The 19,788-nt window shown below is 39.4% G+C and overlaps 1 protein-coding gene across 1 annotated transcript; it reads left to right on the top strand.

Annotated features, from left to right (window-relative positions):
- Positions 1-897: 897 nt before the first annotated feature.
- Positions 898-18,208, top strand: plpp2a (phospholipid phosphatase 2a). Its single transcript, XM_040041572.1, has 6 exons — positions 898-1,226; positions 13,538-13,689; positions 13,821-14,083; positions 14,964-15,021; positions 15,481-15,657; positions 17,091-18,208. Exons 1-6 carry the CDS (start codon positions 1,166-1,168, stop codon positions 17,226-17,228), a joined length of 849 nt encoding a protein of 282 aa, XP_039897506.1. The 5' UTR covers positions 898-1,165; the 3' UTR covers positions 17,229-18,208.
- The last annotated feature ends 1,580 nt before the right edge of the window (positions 18,209-19,788 follow it).

The following is a 19,788-nucleotide window of genomic DNA, read 5'->3' on the forward strand; positions in this document are numbered from 1 at the left end:
TATTAGGGCCGAATTGTGAGATGGAAGCTTTTTCACATTAATGAAATTAATATTTAATTAGATACATTTTGATAATATAAATCACTCTCTGCAAGCAGCCTGCAAATCAAGCACGTGGTCAGAATTGTGCACTTGTAACTGTTTAAATAACAGCACTGTATCCTATTTTTGAAGCTTGTTGACAAGTACAATAGTACCGAGACAGCAGACACACCTCATCTGTGTCTTAAGGCTCAGGTGTGTGGAGACTTGAGCTGTTATAGTTTAAAGTCTAAGTGCTGATTGTGATTAAATGTGGACACCAAATGTCCCAAAACAACCAACATCTGGATCATACAGGGTGGTGTCTGTGTTCCGGTAGCCAGACCCACCTTGAGTTTAGTATAAATGTAATTTAACCAATAGAAAACTGCACATGTAGGCCATGTTTGGGCCAACCGTTCATCGTTATCCAACTTCGTTTACAGCACCTAGTGTTTGCCACTCATTTTAAGCGCAAAATAAAATAAATTTAAAAGAAATGCGTTGATTCCCTTACAACTGTGCGTCAGCAGGTCACAAATCCTCGGCAAATGTGCTATACTTTACCTAAGTGACTCTCTGTTAGTGCGAAACCAGGCCAAAGTTGGGTGAAATCGCTGCACTCCTTATTATTAGTTTGGAAAAATAAAAGGGTGTCATGATTTTACCCAAAAAAAGTCTCAGCACTGGAGAGAACATTGCCGAACTTTTAATTACCCTGCAAACTAAGCAGAGAAAGGGAAAGCAGAGAGAAAGTCGAGGAATTTCCCTTTTTTCAACATCAAGCGTTTTGGGACGATAAATTATCTGTTAGCTTTCTCTTTTTTTCTGTAAAGACAGACGCGCCCCCCGTGCGTAAAAAAAAGGCAGGCTAAACCAAAACGTGCTTCCTTTGCGACTTACCTGCCAACAGCGAAGTGTATAGAAAGACAGACGGACAGATAGACAGGCATAAAGGGAGGCGGGCAGGTAAGGATCACTGGAGGCGGAAGAGCGAGCAGGTTATTCTTTCCTGTTAGTACTTTGTCCACAGTTTCTCCAGGTGTTCAGTTTACAACCTTCCTGCCTGCTTTTTCTTTTCTTTTTCTCCCCAAACGCGGTTTTTATTTATTATTTATAAAAGTGGCGAGCCGTCTGAAGAAGCATGGCAGAACATGGGAAGAAACTGATTCTGGTTGCGGTGGATATTCTGTGCGTCTTTGCTGGTAAGTGAAAACCCCCGTTCTGCCCTCCTCCTCCTGACAATATGGCTGAAAACGTGATTAGTTTCTGGACGTAGGTTATTGGCTGTGGTTTAATGTTCACTGGTGATTTTTGTATGGACGGAACAACAGCATAGTAAGTCCACATTAAAAGTTGAATGGCCTTCAAAGTGACGCACAGGGGATTGCACAACCGTACGCACAGGTCTGATTTATATATCTCTGGTAGATTAGCCACATGTTGCTTCATGGGTCGCTGCAAGATTACAGAAACATTTAACGCCCCTTTAAGATTTTACTCACGGATTCGGGAAAAACATCAGGACCATGACTGGCAGTGGTTTTAAAGTATGCAATACTGTTAAACTGTGCGAGTCGGTATCGGTCTCTACCTTGTTCGAACAAGCCAAGAATCTTTCCCAGAACTGAGTGTGAAAGCTGCCTGGACTTCTGTTTATCTCTGGGTGTCACTGCACCGATTTCTTCACTGAAATGATCGGGGTTAAAATAGGACACGCGCTATCTCATATCACTGTCAGCCAGTTGGCGACACTTTGTGCACGTCAGTGTATGCTTGTATGCGTGCGTGCGTGCATCTCTACCTCCCCTTGATTGCATTCATACTGCCAAGAAGTGCAGGGTTGTTCCTCCTTTTTTTTAAAAACTTAAGGTTAAGAGGAAAAGCAAAGATCAGTGTCACTGAATCTCTCTCACTCTCTCTGACAGTTAAAAATCCGTCATGGGAACTGCTGAAAGGTGTGTTTATTTTTGCGTCTTCGTGTGTGTATGTGAAGAGGGTGGGCTCCAGAGACTGAATATGTCAGTCTTGAAAGACTAGAACCAAAATGGCTTGTTGCGACTTGCTGTGATCTACCACAAGGGCACAAATCCATTAATGAAGCTGGTATCTTCCAGCTGTTGGTGTCACACCTCTCACATTTTTGTCACCCTGACAGTTTGTACCACATGGTGGAAGAAGAAATCTGGACACTGATGTTGAATTCTCATGATAGTAGATTTTTCTGGAGTGAAATATGAGGGAGCAAGTGTGTGTGTGTGTGTGTGTGTGTGTGTGTGTGTGTGTGTGTGTGTGTGTGTGTGTGTGTGTGTGTGTGTGTGTGTGTGTGTGGTGTGTGTGTGTGTGTGTGTGTGTGGTGTGTGGTGGATCCATCTGGTGGCTGAAAGGGAGGAATGATAATAATGATAATAACCATTCTGCATCCTGTGTGTGTGTGTTCGTGCGCGTGCCTTAAAGAAGTTCCTTGTAAAAAACCTGGTGGGGTGAGCTGGTGGATCTTATTTCATTATTTCGCCATAGTCTTTTTCTCTTTGGCTGAAGATCTTATAAACATGTAGAATGAACTTTTAAAACATTGAATCATTCTGTTGTGAAATCCCAGATGAAGCCTTTCTCAGGTCATAATTATTATGATTAATGCTGACAAAGGTTTTTATCATTTTCCCTTTTCTCCTGCTGACTAATCATGGTATAAGGATGATTAGTCAGGACTGTGAAAGTGATTATCAATTCACATGAAAACATGGTTATAAATCTGCAGTCGGTTCAGGACTAAATGCATATAAAATGTGGTGACTAAACTAATAACACACAAAGACTGTACTTCTCATTTATTTATTGAACACAAAATGAATAATCCCCCACCACAGTCCAGCCTGCAGAATATAAGTAAACCTTTAAAAACTAATTTATTAGAAACAACCTCAATTAGATATTTCCTCATAGGTGCTTGTGAGGCTCTCACAGTGAAGAGGAAGATTTTTTTTTTTTCTTCCCACTACTGTCCTGAAAAAATAAACAGTGTTCAACATTCCTATGATTTATTGAGAAAACGTCTTCCTTCAAATCAAGCCTCAACATTTTAGTAAAGGTCAGCATTCAGACTTGGTGTTCCCCATTCATTCATGTATTTCTTTTTAACCATTTTGTTGCTGCATTGACAGAAACCTGTAAATGGTGTTTATGCAATATTCAAAACAGCCTTAAAACATGATGCTGCCTCCACCGTGCTTTAAAGCTAGGTTGAGGTATTGGTGTGTGTCAGATATTGTCTTGTGCATTTTCACCAAAAAGTTCATCCTCCCTGTACTGACTGGAACAAAAACGTTTTTAAAATTACGTAAACTGCCATTGGTTTGCAAGTGACTGCAAGTGTAAACTACTGTAATAAGGTTTCATCCTCTTAATTAACTTGATTATAGAGTGTTTTGAAGTGTGTGCATATGTGTAATAGCGTACATGTCCAAATTAACTGATAGGGGAGTAAAATGCTGAACTGAATACTGAACATCCACCATTTTAACAGTATTTAACAGAATACAAGGGGGAAAAAACTGAACGTGCACTCTATTAAACCTTCTGTACATACATATCATAACGGATCCACATTCTTCCATTCGCTGACGTTTTGTTTTGGCTGTTTACTACAAAGTTAAACTAATCCATCTGAAGGAAATGCCTGAACTCACTGCTTTTATCAGTGAAACTGTTGTAATGTTGTCTCACTTAAAACACTGTTTGTACATGAAGAGGATCTTAAGTTGTAGCCTTTCCAGCTGCCCGTCAGCAAGACAGCAAGAGCTATCCCAGCTGTTGCTGACCAGCAGCTTTTAGCTATCTAGACGTTGCTTCGGTGGTTCTAATCACTTTTTCCCCTTCTCTAAAACCAAAGGAATATCAAAACTCATTCGCTGATTTCAGACTGAATCTGTTTCAGAAGCTTGAATGCATCAATACACATCCAGTCAGTTTGCAAATAAAGGGGGAAAACCTAAGCTTTTGACCCCCTACAGTGAGGGGATCTGCTTTGTTATGCTGAGGAGGAATTTTGCTAGCATGATCTGGGTCCATCTAGTTGTCCCTTTTTAGAGGGAAAAGTCATTTCAAAGCAATACAAAGTTGTTCAGAGTGATCACCTTTACCCCATCATCAAACACTTCTGTCCTGCTGGGGTGGACTCTTACTACTACAACAACAATGCCCCCACCCATCTGCTGAGTCATACTGATATCCTCCATATCGTTCAGCAGCTGAGAGGTTCTTTTAGCATCAAGAAGCTGATGAAAGCAGTTCATTTAAAAAACTAGTTATTGCTGCCCATGAATTGGCAGTGGAATTTAAAGCCCATTATGCTATAGTGTGAAAAGAAAATCCACAAGTGGAAAACACTGCAGATGGTTCCCAGTATTCCCAGGAGTCAGCATCCCTGCAAAGTCACCCCAATGCCAGACCATGCTATGATCAGAGAGGGCAAAAATCCCATCTCAGACTCTACAGACTACAGTTAGCAAGGCAAATGATAAAATCCAGGACAGTACGATTAGAACAAGACTGAACGAGTATTGTTTATTTTGAAGAGTTGCCAGAAGGAAACCTTTTCTATGCTTGAAAGAAGCAAAACAAAAAAACAACAACATGGTCACATTTGCAGAGTTGCATCTGAACTTTGCAAACCAAAGTCTTGTCCAAGAACACTGGACAGCATACAAACTGTCAAACGTGGTGATGGAAATGTGATTATTTGGGTTTGTTTTGCAGCAAAAGGACCTGGGCACCTTCAGTCATTGGGTCCACCATAAACCCCTCTGCATAGCAAAGTACTCTAGAGCCATCTATCACTATAGAAACTCTAGAGTGAGGCCATCTATCTGATAACTAAAGGCTTGCCCAAACTCGATCATTCAACAGGACCCAGGCACAGCAGCAAAGCTACAACAGAGTGACTGAGCCATTGCAACACCTTGAGTCTTTTCCTTTTTCAAAGACCAGACCTTAACAAGACTGAAATACTGTGGGGAACCTTAAAATAGTGATGCACAGACTGCTCGAAAACCTCAAAGAACAGAAACAGCGTGGTAATAAAAAGTGTACCAAAATTCATACAGAAAATGATTACTTCGCATTATTATGACTAAAGGTGGTTTTACAAGTTACGTGGGGTGTACTTCACTTTTCAAACTTTACTTCTGCATTTTAGCTCAGCTTTTGTTCAATATGTAATGACCTAATATAAGTCATATATTGTTGTCTCGTGTTTGTTTTGTTTTTTTTACCCAATTTTTAAATTCTTCTTTTCGTAATGTCCAAGTATGTAAAACTTTACATTTGACAGAGGGTGTATTTTTCTTTTCTTTCAAAAACCATTGGAAACCCAAACTTATTCAGTTCCCTACCACATAAGACTTTAAGCAACGCAAAGGCAGGGCAGATTTTTTTTTAGTTTTTGTATCGATGACTTATGGTTTCATACCTAAACGTGTATCAGATGAAACTGAAACGCTCATGTGATGCCTTTAACACAAACTTACATTCTGTGCTTAATAAGCGTGAGCTATAAGGAACAGAAACTATACGTGCTTTTTGTTTCTAGGGACCAAAGCATAGAAGAGCTGCAGTATTGTGGAAATGACAGCCAGTGACTGACAACAGCTGTTTGGCTCGAGAGCTGTTATTTATATGCCATTTTTGACAATTTGTTGACATGTATGGGACACACACACAGTTGTGTTTTCATATCCTTGTGGGGACATCTAAATTGACATAATGCTTTCCCTAGCCGCTTACCCTAACCATCAAAAATGAATGCCTAACCCTGACACTAAAACCACATTTTGAGTCTCAACGTGCCTTCAAACTCACGGGGACATGGATTTTGTCCCCACAAGAGCTGCCGGTCCCCACAAGTATAGTAAACTTCCAATTTTTGGTCCCCACAAAGATATGACAATGTTGTGTACAAAACACACACTGTATCTGCTTCTGCCAAATGCATGTCAGAGTCAAGTGGGAAGTGCTGACCTCTGCTCTCTGACATTCCTGCGTGAAATGGAAGCGAGATATGATTGTTGTGTTGGCATACATAGTACAGGCTGTGTGTGCGTAGTTACATTGTCCTCCTCCGTGGTCGTTTCATAAAGGAAGGTGTGTGTGTGTGTGTGTGTGTGTGCGCGCGCGCGCGCAAGCAAGCAAGCATTCTATTAAAAGGTCAAAGCCACAGATCTGTAAGCTTTACGAATGTGAACTAATAAACTATTGGCTTGGATATGATGCAAACTAAACTAAAAAGTGTTATGTAAATCAAATGCATGGTAAGAACAACCAATGGACAAAATTACCAGATTCTTATGAAGGTTTGACCTATGGGCAACGAAATCTAATGGCCTAATTCATGCTCTGTACTCTTCTTTTTACAGACAAGTTTAAGCAAGAAAAGAGGTGATTTTTTTTTTTTTTTTATTTATTTATTTATTTATTTTTTAAAAAAACAAAACGCTAAAAAAGCCACTAAAAACATGATCCAACATTATTGCACTTGAAATAACCCCATGAAGTGATATATTACAGGCTTTCAGTATGTGGTGTTCCTGGGAATTCAATCAGAAGATTAATCCCGCTTTTGTAGAAATGCACCGATTGTGAAATTGTGGGCTGATATCGATATGTTCAAATATTGGTATTTGGTACACATACAAGAGCCTGACTGATTTTTTTTAAGACACCAATATTTGGTTATTTTAAAAGTATAATATTCTGATATAGCCACTGATATATATCTTTTTTTCTTTTTTTTATTGTCTTTCAGGTGCAAACAGATATAACATGGCAATTGTTATGCCTGGTTATTTATTTACTTGTGTACCCTGTTGCTGTTGGTCTTTGGCCGGCAGGGAGCTGCAGAGCGCCCTCTGGTGGACAAACTAAGCAATGTTGAAGGGTGTTTCACATGCCTCTTCTGCATGTTTACAATACATTTTCATTTATTGGCTGTTAAAAATGGCTTAAAGCAGACGATAATATTGGTCTGCTGATAAATCAGTTGGCTTCTAGTACATATTTTTTGTGTCTTTGAAGAATATCTGAAATATCTAAATGTGACTGAGCACAGGAAAAACTTTTTTCAAACATTCAGCCAGCCAAAAACTGATAGATGATGTCCACTGACATTGTTGCAAATTAAACATTAATCAATCAGCCATATTGACCAATATCAGAATTTGGCCAATATGTATCATACATCCGTCACATGGCAGACAGTAAGTCTGGAGTCGATTTAATTTAGCACAACAACTGGAAATGAGGGAAAACTGTCTAGCCTGACCCTGTCTAAAGGTAACAAAAGCAAAATTTTATCAGCTCTAAAACTCAAAACAGACAGTTTGCTATTTTCTTCTTCTTTTACAAAATAAAGCTTTTATCAGCCAGTGTTGTCTAGGACTTTCCCAGGAAAATCCCCAGCCTCACAGGAAGTGATCCACTTTCTTTGCAATTCCAGTTTTCCGGGTTTATGAAGAAAAAAAACTGAATAATGCTGACTATTGCAGACAGAATGGATAAAAACATGAAAATGTTACAGCATTGGACTGCTGATTTCACACTGTTCTCTTGCTGTGCTGACTTCTTGGGAATGTATCGTGGAGAAAAGTAACAGCAATGAGAATTTGAAAAACTTGCCAATATAAACAAAAGTTAACAAGTTAAATATTGCTTTTAAGATCACCTCCACACAACCCCTGTTAGCTGACAAACCATGAAGTTACTCAGCAGGCTCACAGATCTCAGTCATCTGCTGAGATGTGCAGATACATGTTCACATACGTTGCTGTTAGTTGTTAGCCGTTTGTGGTTCTGTTCCCAGCAAATGTCTCAGTAGTTCAGTTCTCAAGATCAGCCACAGTATGGACTTCCATCACTTATCTTGAATGCTGAATAACAGGAACATTTTCCCCTTCCTGCTGGGTCAGAGGTCAAGGGGAAGTTGTACTTGTGTCTGATCCCAAATTCCATTATGTTTATTTTCTCAAAGTGGAATCGGGGTGCATGCTCGCCAGAAGGGATTATGAAAGCCTAAAACAATACTGTCTCTCCTTCCTTTTTTTTGAATCTCCTGTGGTATTTTTTTTTTTTTTTTTAACTAAAGGCAAAAGTTATCAGAAACTTGGAGTGTGTGTGTGTGTGTGTGTGTGTGTGTGCACCTCTTTTAGCAAAGAGATTTGAACAGTTATTACAGTGTTTGCAGCTGTAAAGGTTTATGGACAACATAAAACTCGACAGCTACATGTAAAATTTCGGAGTAGGATGATACAAACTTTCAGTCGACCAAATAACATTTTACTGCTATACTCAGATGGTTTCCTTTAGTTTAAAATAAAAAAGGAGGGAGAAGAGATCCAAAAAATAGCAACGTTTTATGATCTTACATTCAAAACTGGGTACATTTTATGAGTAAAATGCTTTGTTTGCAGTTTAGTTTTACTTTCACATTAAAACAAAACAAAAACAAAACCTTGAGTTTACTTGAGTTGAAACATTAAAATAAAGAGGGAAATGGGTAACATGGAGATGAAGGGAGGGGAAAAATTGAAGAAAAAAAACAAAAAAGCATAAAATGTTTAGGACAGCGCAACTTTATTGTTAAATATATGTTGCTGAAGTGCAACAAAACTGTACATAAAAGCTAACTTTTTTGAAATGGGAGATGTTTGCATTATGCTAAAATTAAATGGGGGATGTTTGATTATATAAAGTAGTAAGTAAGTAGAAGGAGCTAAAACCTGTATCTATTAAATTAACTGCTAGAATCGACGACGACCGCCCCAGTGCACGTTGGAGGTCACTGCCTGAAGGAGCCAACCATCATACACAAAAACCAGAGAGTTGATCCAGGAGCCACCAAAGTGGAGCATCTTCTCCACTTGACTATGCCAATGAAATTCTCTCCATAAGTTATGAACAGGAGTGACAAACAACAATCTTGACAGAGGCCAACTCCCACTGGGAACAAGTTTGACTAACATCTGAAAGCACCATATAATTTGTAAGGTATTTTCTTGAGAACCCTAATAGTCAAACAGTCTCCTATGAGCAAGCACTTTGCAACTGTAGGGAGGAATAACTCCCTTTTATGTATGTTGGAACTGAGTCAGATATTTTTGTCCTCAAATACAGCTAAGCTATAAAATTAAGACTCAGGATCTCAAGATTTGCTGTGCATGTAAGAACAGAGTAGGTAATACTGTTGATTACTGGAAGTACATAAAGTGTATAAACCTCTTTACTAATGATTTCTCTTCCAAGTACCAAGAAAGGGGGGTAAATTAAAGAAATGAGATTGGAACCAGTTACTGAAACTCTGCTTAAGACTGATGTCATTGTTTTATTGGATGTTAGAAGAAGCGGTGTATAAGGCCCAAGTGTAAATCAGTCTATAATGAGACGTTGCCTTGAAAGGGAGGCTCTCTTGGAGTCCTGAAAAGATCTCAAAATTGCACACAAAGAGGTGAAAAAGAACCCAGGAGTAAACGCAAAACACTAATAAGCAGAAGCCTTTTTCACGTGTCCACTCTAAGAAAATTGTTGAAAATAATTACGTTAATTTAAAGACACCACAAACATTATTGTCATTCCTTTAACCATTTAAATCCAAGAGTATCATATTTGATACATGGGTTTTTGAGACTTCTACATGAGTTTGCCCCCACCCCCTTTCCCCCACAAAAAAAAACAAAAAATTGTGAAATGCTTTTATTTATTTATTTATTTATTTTTAGAAATAAATTACAAAACAAATGCAGGATGTAGCAAACATGATGCAAGTGAAAACTAATTTGCAAATTAATATAGATCATCGGAAGAGTCGATAAACACACAAAAAAAAGTGTTGCAAGGCATTTCAGGCTTGCAGCTGTGAAGCATGGTGGAGGCAGCATCATGGTTTGTGGGCATACTTTACTTCCTTAGAGCTGGGGTGCCTTGCAGTCATTGAGGAAACATCAATGACTTGAATTTCCAAGCTCTTTGATGGCATTTTATAGGAAAAATTCAGGGAGGTAATCTATAGTCTGAAGCTTGGGAGAGGTTGGGTGAAGCAACAAGTAAATCAAGAGGTTGGAGTCCTGACGTCATGGTGCTGTCTTGAGGTATGTTCAAGCAAAACATACTGATGAATTGAAAGAGTTTTCTAGGCGTACTGGACAACAATTCATCTTTTTCACCGTGCTAGTTAAATAGGGAGCCAGAGGAAACGCCTACCGAAGGCATTCGCTTCTATAGAAGGTTCAACAAGTTATTCAAGACGGTTTAAATAAGACATTAAAAGCACATCTGTTTGGATTATTTTTCTAGTGAGATTGTTTTTCTAACCACATTTTACGAGTAGCATTTCCTACCTCAAATGCAAGAGAAGCCATCTATGATGACAACCACACTCAATGTTGGTGCTTATTTTATTGAGGTTTAAAGTTTTGTGATAAGAATGTGGGTTGCTAAACCATACAAGTAACCATGTAATTAATAACTAGAAAGAAAACAAAAGGTTGTTAAGCTCTTGAAGCGAGAAATGTCCTTTTACAGAATGAAGAATAAGAAATATAAAAATGTATTTAAACAATCCCTTTTAAGTATGCCTTACTTTTGCAAGTAGTTTTGGTGCATGAAAAATTTGATTTGGGATCAATTTGAGCTAGACTCTAGCATGGGAGGCCGCCCTGCCAGCACAAGCCTACAAAAACATGTCAGGCCTTCTGTAATAACAGAGCCAGTCCAGATAAGTTTCACCCCCAGCAACTCGGAGCAAGTCTGACTTGGGTTTCCTCACCAAATCTGTTAAGCAAGCTGACCAGTGGTTATCATGTATGTTTTTTAAGATCATTGCTCAACACATCTCCACCCTGGCAATGCGTAAGCCACTGGAGATTTGTGTCAAACAAATAGTCTCTTATCTAAATGTTATCCTTATGCTCTGCAGAATAAACAGTGGCTTGGTTTGACTTTAAAGTGGAGCTGAAAGCATGCTTGACCTACAGGAACAATGAATATGAGCGAAGGGAGAACTTTCATGAAAATAATTTCTCCTTAATGAGGAAACTGCTTGTCATCAAATATTATTAGTGGCGCTTGTTCAGACTTGTAACAAATGACAAATCCGGCGTTAGGCTATTTAGGTCAGGGAAACTTAAAGTGTCCCTTATATGGTGACAAAGTAGGAGGCGTGGCAGACCAATAGGTGTTTAAAGAGACAGACAGAAGAACAAAACGTACATGGTGACATGAGCAATTCAGTGTTACGTTGTTAAAAGATGGCCTACAAAAACAGTCACTTCAGTGACCTGCAATCGTTTTTTGTGTTACTAAACTGCAGCGGAGTTTGAGATTTGTCACAAAAAGCATAACTTAAATGCTCGAATTATCTTCACACATATTTTTATAAGCAGGTTAAAAGGCACTTTGACTTGTATGTGTTTGCTCTTTAAATTCCTTTTGTGTACTTTTAATTTATATATTTGAAGTCATATTTACTTGTACAGAACATGCCCCCTGTGGTCTGTGTTTTCATCAACTGAATTGTACCTCATTTTGCGCAACCTTAGTATATAGTTACAGCTACAGATATGACGTTGTGGTGCCATGTAACAGCGTCCAGCAGCTTTATGGTATAATAGTAGTGATGCACCATAAGGATGTAGTTTTCCTGGAAGAGGCACAGCCCAGTTTGAACAAACATTGTTCAAACTATGCATTTACTAGTAGAATTTTTAGCATCTTACCTGTTTTTTAAATTTTTCACCTCTTCATCACACAATCCTTGAACATTTGGCCATCATATAATTACACAACACATAATACCTTCTTATCTGCAGACAGACCAATGTCCATCAACAAGGCTGGTATTAGCCCATATATCAGTGCATCCCAGGGTTAATCTTATAAATAATGAAGATCTTAAAGTTTGTGGAAGTACCAAATCTGTCATGCTTTGGCGAAATGTGTATAAAAGATGCACAAAAATCATCACAAACGGAGTCACATTCAAGAACTGTATGACAGGGGTAGTCGGGATGTGACACACATCCTCCCAAAAAAGAATAAGACTACAACAAACATCTGCAGAAGGGAGTCTAGATAATTTCCATCAAAGTTTATCTGTGCTTTTAATGTAATCTTATGTGAATTGTCAGGCCCATACAGTAGAGGAAGGAAGCAATCTGTCAGCTCCAAACCCATAAATATACAATAGTTTTTGAGCAAACAAACACAATTTATCCATCTCTTGCTGTTATTATATTCAGCAGGAAGCTCTTGAAAACAGGAAAACGATTTAAGTGTTGTGGGGTAGAAAGTTTCTGACATTAGGCCTTTAAAGTGGACTATTGTCCTGCTCTGATTTAGGAGACAGCTTTATGTCCTCCTGCAGATGCCCCACTCTTCGTCTTGTTTGCACAGACAGAAACTGCTGAAACCAGTTTTCTTTTTGTCCTTCGCAGCTCTTTATAGCTTTTATACATGTATGCATGGCTTGAAATAACCCATTTATATCTGTCGCTGGTGTGCATGAGCACGTGCGAATGTCTTGAGGTATGCAAGTGTGTGTCCCGCTCCGGTCGTCAGTTCCCAGGCCCCTCACATTGTGAACGCTGCCCTGGTGTCAAAGGTGTTGGCTGTGATGTCGCGTGTGTTGCCATGGTGACAGTCAGTTCCTCTACAGAGTAAACGCGACTTGTAGAGGTGAAGCCGTTGCCACCGATGACAAATTCATTTACCACGTAGCGCCGCGGCTTGTGCGCAAAGCCAAAAGATGAGTCCGCCAGTGTGTTTTTAGCTGTTTCCTGAGTTGCACCTTCACTGTGTAGTCACACTTTAAGACTACAGTAGTAATTTTCCAGTCCCTGCAAGGGTTTGCAAAAGCTCGATGAAAACCCCTCTACAGCAACATGCATCACCCCAAACCAGCCACAGTTTCCATTTTTTTTATTTTTGATATGGCTTTTTGATGTCACCTATTTTCTTTTATCTGGCCAATGTGAAAACCATTTGTGTGACCTTAAGTCACCAGGAAATCATAATAACATGAGAAACTTCTCTTGTGGTGAGAAAAGTGATTGGATTTCTGGTGCAGATTTAGAACAACAGCAGACAATGGGGGATTTATTTCAGTATAAAAATGAGTGTGTGCTGTTCATGCTTCCTGTTCTTTCTTGCAATTGCAAGGACATTTTCACTGGAGCAGTTTTCACACTTAAACTCAATACAATATCAGGAAAATGAAATCATTTAAAGTTATCCTTTTTCCACACGCAGCACCCAACAGGAAATGCGTCATTACTACTGGAAATACTTAAATGTGGTTTAAGTTCAGCACACGTGACTACAGATAATCACTGTGAATACAATGAACAAGTAACAGTGCTATCTCCACTGCATTATTTGAGATAATACTGTTTTGAGCAGTAGAAAGCATACTGCAATTTTAAAACAAAGCTCAAGGTGTATTCTCTCTCTCCCCTTCCCCCCCCTTTTCCAGCGGCTCTACCCTCAGCCATTCTCACATTGATGTTCAAGCCTTACCAGAGAGGAATCTACTGCGATGATCAGAGCATCCGTTATCCCTACAGGAGAGACACCATCTCTCATGGGACGATGGCTGCAGTCACCATCACCTGCTCCATAGTCATTGTAAGCCCATGTGTCTGATTTGGCTGAGCCCCTAGTTATTGAAAAATAAGACTAACCTCGTGTCTTTCTACAGGCAATCTGCAAAGAATCTTATTTTCCAAATAATAAATCTTGGCCCCTTCCTTCCACAGATCACAACAGGAGAGGCCTACCTGGTGTACACCAATCGCCTGCGCTCCAATTCCCCATTCAACCAATACCTGTCAGCTCTCTACAAAGTGGTGGGCACCTACTTGTTTGGAGCCGCTATCAGCCAGTCGCTGACTGACTTGGCAAAGTTCACCATTGGCCGTCCTCGTCCAAACTTCATAGACGTTTGCAAGCCAGTGGTCTGTAATGGATACATGTTGGAGATCAAGTGCAACGGCAGCCACCGCAATGTGACTGAATCCAGGTGGACACTTTACGACACCTATCAGATTTGTTATAGAGTGCAGTGCAAAGAGCTAGGAGTAAATGGATGATTTGAAAAATGCCATGAATTTTCATCCTTTTGGATGTGTGAGCTCCTCAACCTATTTCTAAGGCTGAGCCCAGCCACTGTACGGAGGAAACTCATTTTGGCAGCTTGTATTACTCTTTGAGTCATAACCGGGATTTCATTCTGGCTGGGAAGCAGATGGACTGGTAAATCGAAAGCTTTGCCTTTCGGCTTAGCTTATTATTTCTTTATTACTGCTGAGGCCGCTTCAGTCCTCAATCCATTTTCCCATCACTCGTGAATAAGATCCCAAGATGTATCCTGGTTTGAGGCAGCCTCTCTCTTAAAACCCCAACTTACTGACAGCTTAGTTTAAAATCTTTAAGATCTGCTCTCTCCATGGCCTGATTTACCAAGTTTGACCTTATCAGTTTTATAGCTGAAAAACTATTTAGATTAGCAATAACAGGTTTAATTTCATCTCGTCAGTGAAATATAATATAATCAATATAAATATAAAACTCGAATATCTCTTTGGTTTCTGCTGGAGTGTTGGAGTGTCCACACTAATGTATACATGAGGAAGTGGATACTATCAGTATTATCAGGTTAAATTTAAATAGACTGCAACGTGCATGTTTCCATTTCCTGGATGACTGTTTATTTGTTTAGTTTGGACGTAATACCCAGAAATAAAAATATTCAAAAATGTAGGCTGCAGATTGCCCAAACTGTTAAGATTGTTTACCTTAGATTAAATGATAAACAAACTGATAAGTAGGCCTAGTTTTAATGCTGGTTCCCATTCATATTCACTGAAAACCATTAGTAATGCTGCCATTTTGCTCCCTAGGTTATCGTTCTACTCCGGACACTCGTCCTTCGGGATGTACTGCATGATCTTCCTGTCGGTGAGTGTGTCCTCATAGCGTGAGACTTTCTGCAGCTCTGAAATGGCTGTTTACCAAAAAAACACACATGACTAAGCCAAACAGGAGAATGTGGTCGACACAGACAAAAAAAAACACCATTGTTGCTATACCACACGTGGCACAATGGCCGGAAGGTGACAGATTTAATGGTTTGATCCCTGTTGGGGGTTTTCAGGAGTGAATTATGAGCTGCTCAAACTCCACAGGAATCAGCATTCTGCATTTTGGGGGGGGGGCTGGATGGATAAAGTGGGACAAATTTTAGATTTAAAAAAAGTGTATAAATATCTTTTAAGGGGGAAAGTCAGGAAATTTGCTATAGGTAAATGGCTCCGATCTTAACCTTAATCTTGTTTTGTTTTTTCCCACAAAAAAAATTGGTTCTTTAATGTGCGCAACCTTCGAGCTGAATTTGAATCTGTACTTTTGTGTGTAAAGCTCTATGTCCAGGCCCGGATGCAGGGGAAATGGACGAGACTGGTTCGACCCACCATCCAGTTCTTCCTGGTGTCGTTCTCTCTGTATGTGGGATACACGCGCGTCTCTGACTACAAACACCACCCGGGCGACGTCGTGGTGGGACTGCTGCAGGGCGCTCTCATCGCTGTGCTCACAGTGAGTGCATTTCTGCGTCACGTTTATTGATGTTTATCATTAAAGCTGAGGACATTTATACGATTATATAAGGTGAAAACTGAAATCCTCTATTTTTAAAGTGTAGATAAACATATTTTTCCACTTTTGAATCATTACTTCTGAATCCAAAGGCTGGCTGAGCAGCCTCTTCCTAAAGTAAAATGGTGTAGATTGACAAGTACAAAGACCTAATGAGGGATTTTGGTGAGTTTTGCCAGCTTTCAGGTTGGCAAAGAAGTAGTGGGACCCACTTCTTAGAGCTTGACTGAGTTTCTTGGACTTTCCCACTGTTCTGAGTATTGATCAGTCCAATGCAGGGGTGGGCAACTCCAGGCCTCGATTGCCGGTGTCCTGCAGGTTTTAGATCTCACCCTGGATCAACACACCTGAATCAAATGATTAGTTCATCATCAGGCCTCTGGAGAACTTTAAGACATGTTGAGGAGGTAATTTAGCAATTTGAATCAGCTGTGTTGGATCAAGGACACATCTAAAACCTGCAGGACACTCGAGGCCTGGAGTTGTCTACCCCTGGTCCAATGAATGCAGCTGAATGCAGCAGAGCCTTTTAATGATGGCAGAGAGGAACAACCACTCGCAGTTAATCGTGATTGCCAGGGAGAGGCGAGAGCTCTTGACCTTGTTAAGACATTGTAGAACCAAGGGGGGAAAAAATCCAAACTAAAATTAAATTTCTGCAACCATCTTTAATGACTTTTTTAAAGCCATTAAAGATGTACCCTGGAAAAAGTTCAAGTAGCTTAGCTTGCACAACATCATGATCATCCCTGTAAGAATCCCATATGGAAAAGATATATATATAAATCTTATAAAGTTTTTATCTGTCTTGTATGAAACTTGTATGAAAAGCATACAAGAGTGAAAACACATATAAGATCCCTTGAAAAATTATATAATGAAACTTGTATGTTTTGTATACTTACTAAAAAAATATATGAAAGTAATGAGAAAGTGGCCACTTTCATGAGTAAATCATGTAAGCCTTATATGATTTATATATGATTTACTCATGAAAGTGGCCACTTTCATGAGTAAATCATATATGTTTTTACTATTTCTTTTCCATATGGGATGGGATGGGCTGCAAATGACAATGGTTCATGCCATAAATGTGACTTACATTTGGAGGAGCCTCTGTACTTGGGAATAGCACCTGGCTATTGCAAAGAACACCTATTGGCGTTTTGAGGCTATAACTGTTAATTGTGTGTTTGTGACTTTACTCTGTGGTATAATATGAAGCTGAATCCCAACATCTAAAAGGTATAATTTAGACCGACTGCTGAACTATTCATTTACAGTGTAAAGCAGTAGCGTCAGCTGTAAGCAATGCTAACGCTTCTATTAAGCAACGTAATAGCCTATAATTGTTACTGTGTTTGTTCCCAAAGGTCCGATATGTGTCCGATTTCTTCAAGCAGCGCCCTCCAGTTTCTGAGCCGCAAACACCAGAGACTGAACAACTCGAATGTAAACCGAGGCCTTCAGATTCAGAACACAGAAATCACAGCTGCAGCGGATCAGTATGAGCGCACCATCCTACAGCTACTCTCACCAGCCCGGCCCTCGCACTCTATAACAGCAGCTCCGTTATCAAAGAACGTGCACAGAAGAAAAAACAACGAAAGCAGCAGAGCACAGTCTGCTATTAGATCTCCCTAACACTTTCACAGCTATGAAAACTCCAGGGCCTCTATAAGTTTGTGTTTATATGCTGCAAAGATGTGATTGAGTTGTTTTTTTATGTTTTATAATGAGTGGGTTTTGTGTGAGTTCTTTTTTTTCATTATGTTCATTTTTTTTAATTTTCATAATTATTTCTTGCAGAAAGATTCAGATTTGTCTGAGAAATTGATGCTGTGAGTCAAACTTAAGAGTGACTGACAGTTGAAGAGATCGGTCCGATTTCAATTCCAAAGATTTTGTTCTGCCCTTGAATGGAAGAACCGATCCTTGGAGGCTGAATAATGTTATACACTTTGCTACAGTCTGATAAGACTGATGTTTTACCTACTCTCGAGCTCGACTGCCTCTTTGTGACACCCATTAGTTTTGTTGTTTTGTTTTTCTACAGACATCTCTTTATTGTCTTTAAAAGATATGCAAGTGTAATTATGGAGTGCTTCCACTGACATAATATACATACAGGATGATTTGTAGCACTAACACTTTTTAAAAAAAAAAATCTTCTATATCTAATAAATTGTGCAATTGTTGTTTTTCAAGAATGTATGACCACTAATTTACTGAAGTTATGGCGATATTGTTCCTTCTGTCACTTTTTCTCAGACTTGAAAGGGACGGCCAAGGACAAATGGAGATGTTCCTGAGGCATCTTCATCCTATAACCTTCCTCTTTTGATACAAAGTAAATACACCTTCATGGACCTTTTCCTTCCCCATTTATAACAACGTGTGTAACCTATTGTGAAATTGTACATAATGTAATCACTTACTTCCTTTAGCCTTCAGGGTGTTTTACAGTTTTCCATAAATACTTGCCAGCATATTCACCTTCCGTGTGTGATTATTTTATCAGCATGAAAAAAGACATGCAAAGCAGTCTTTTGTGTGGATTCCCACAGAGAGAATGCCTTCTTTTTAGTTATTTCCATTGAGCTATTCTCTGCTGCGTTCTTAGCGAAAGCTCTGTACAACACAGTGACGCAGGGTTCAAGTCAGAACCTGCAGCTCACGGCCCTTTCTACCAGAGGAATGAAGCTGGTGAGCCAGTGCATGAAACAGGAAGTTGTTTGGTTTTTTCCCCCCTTTGTTAGCAATTATTCATAAATTGTCATAAGCAAAGAATCTTTATTACAAAACTATGTTTAGCGTCATTTCAGCTAAATTGTACAAAAGGTTCCCACTTGCCCTTAGAAGGTAGTCTGATAGTTTTGATTTCATTATCCCGGCTGAGCCGTTATGATTTCACATCCATGCCAGTACAGTGTCAATTAGATTTATGGTGCACACAGTAATTAAAAATCCACAAATATTTCTCCAGAGACTGGTTAGGCTACATGATATGCTAAATCTACTTGTTCACTCAAATGCTGCTTTAAAGAGATTTGGGGGATTCTGATTAGAAACAAAAATCAGTTGTTTGGCATCAAACTCAGAAATGGCTCAACTACAGCTACAGGGGTACTAAGTCTGGATAGAGATGTTGCAGATTAACTTTCTAATACATTGTCTAAGTAGCTTGGAAAGAAAAGAAAAAAAAAAGCATCTGGACTTCTTTAAGTTGTTTGAAGACATTTCACTTCTCATCTGAGAAGCTTCTTCAATTCTAAGGTCAAATGGTGAAGAGTCCCAGATTTAAGCCCTATGGGAGTGTCCCCCCAAGAGGGACATGGACCCCCTATTGATCCTCTACCTAATCACACGAGCCAAGGTGTGAAAACGGGTGTAGGTCACCATCAGCCAAGGTTTCAGATGAACTCATTGTGAAACCTAGCCCCACCCTATCATGTGATTTCCTCAGGTCAAAGGACTCTTGTTTTATGGATTTCAAGTCTATTGTAATTGAATCATTCGTTCTTTTATACAACCAGCAACAAAAGCATTTCTTCTCTGTTTAATTCATTTTTTAACTTCAGGGAAAATGTTCACTTGGTCTGCTAGGCAAGAAGTTTCGGCAGCTTGCTCGTCTGGAGTATTCAGGTCCTGCCGCAATCTTCCCAGAAGTGGATGTTCCCACAAATTCATCCCAAGAGAAACTGACAAAAATAAATTTAAAAATCAATATCAATAGGCCTCAGTTAGGATGGAAAATGTTAACGTTCATGGTAATAATGGGTGATGATTTGGGCAGTAAGAAAAAGACACAAGTTTACTTGTTTAAAAGAGTTGCCAGGAGAAACATGGCAACACAGCTTAGGTTTGCAAAACTGCATCTGAAGAAACCACAAGACTTCTGGAACAATGTCTGGAAATGGGATACCAAAGTCTTCTACCAGAACGCAGAGTACAAACTGTCAAGCATGGTGGTGGAGGCCTATGATCTGGGCTTGTTGAACTACTCTGTACACCAAAGTATTCTAGAGTTAAGAGGCCATATGTCCAACAACTAAAGTTTCGCTATAATTG

Source organism: Simochromis diagramma, unplaced genomic scaffold (assembly GCF_900408965.1).
Source record: "Simochromis diagramma unplaced genomic scaffold, fSimDia1.1 OVJJ01000304.1, whole genome shotgun sequence".
Taxonomy (NCBI): domain Eukaryota; kingdom Metazoa; phylum Chordata; class Actinopteri; order Cichliformes; family Cichlidae; genus Simochromis; species Simochromis diagramma.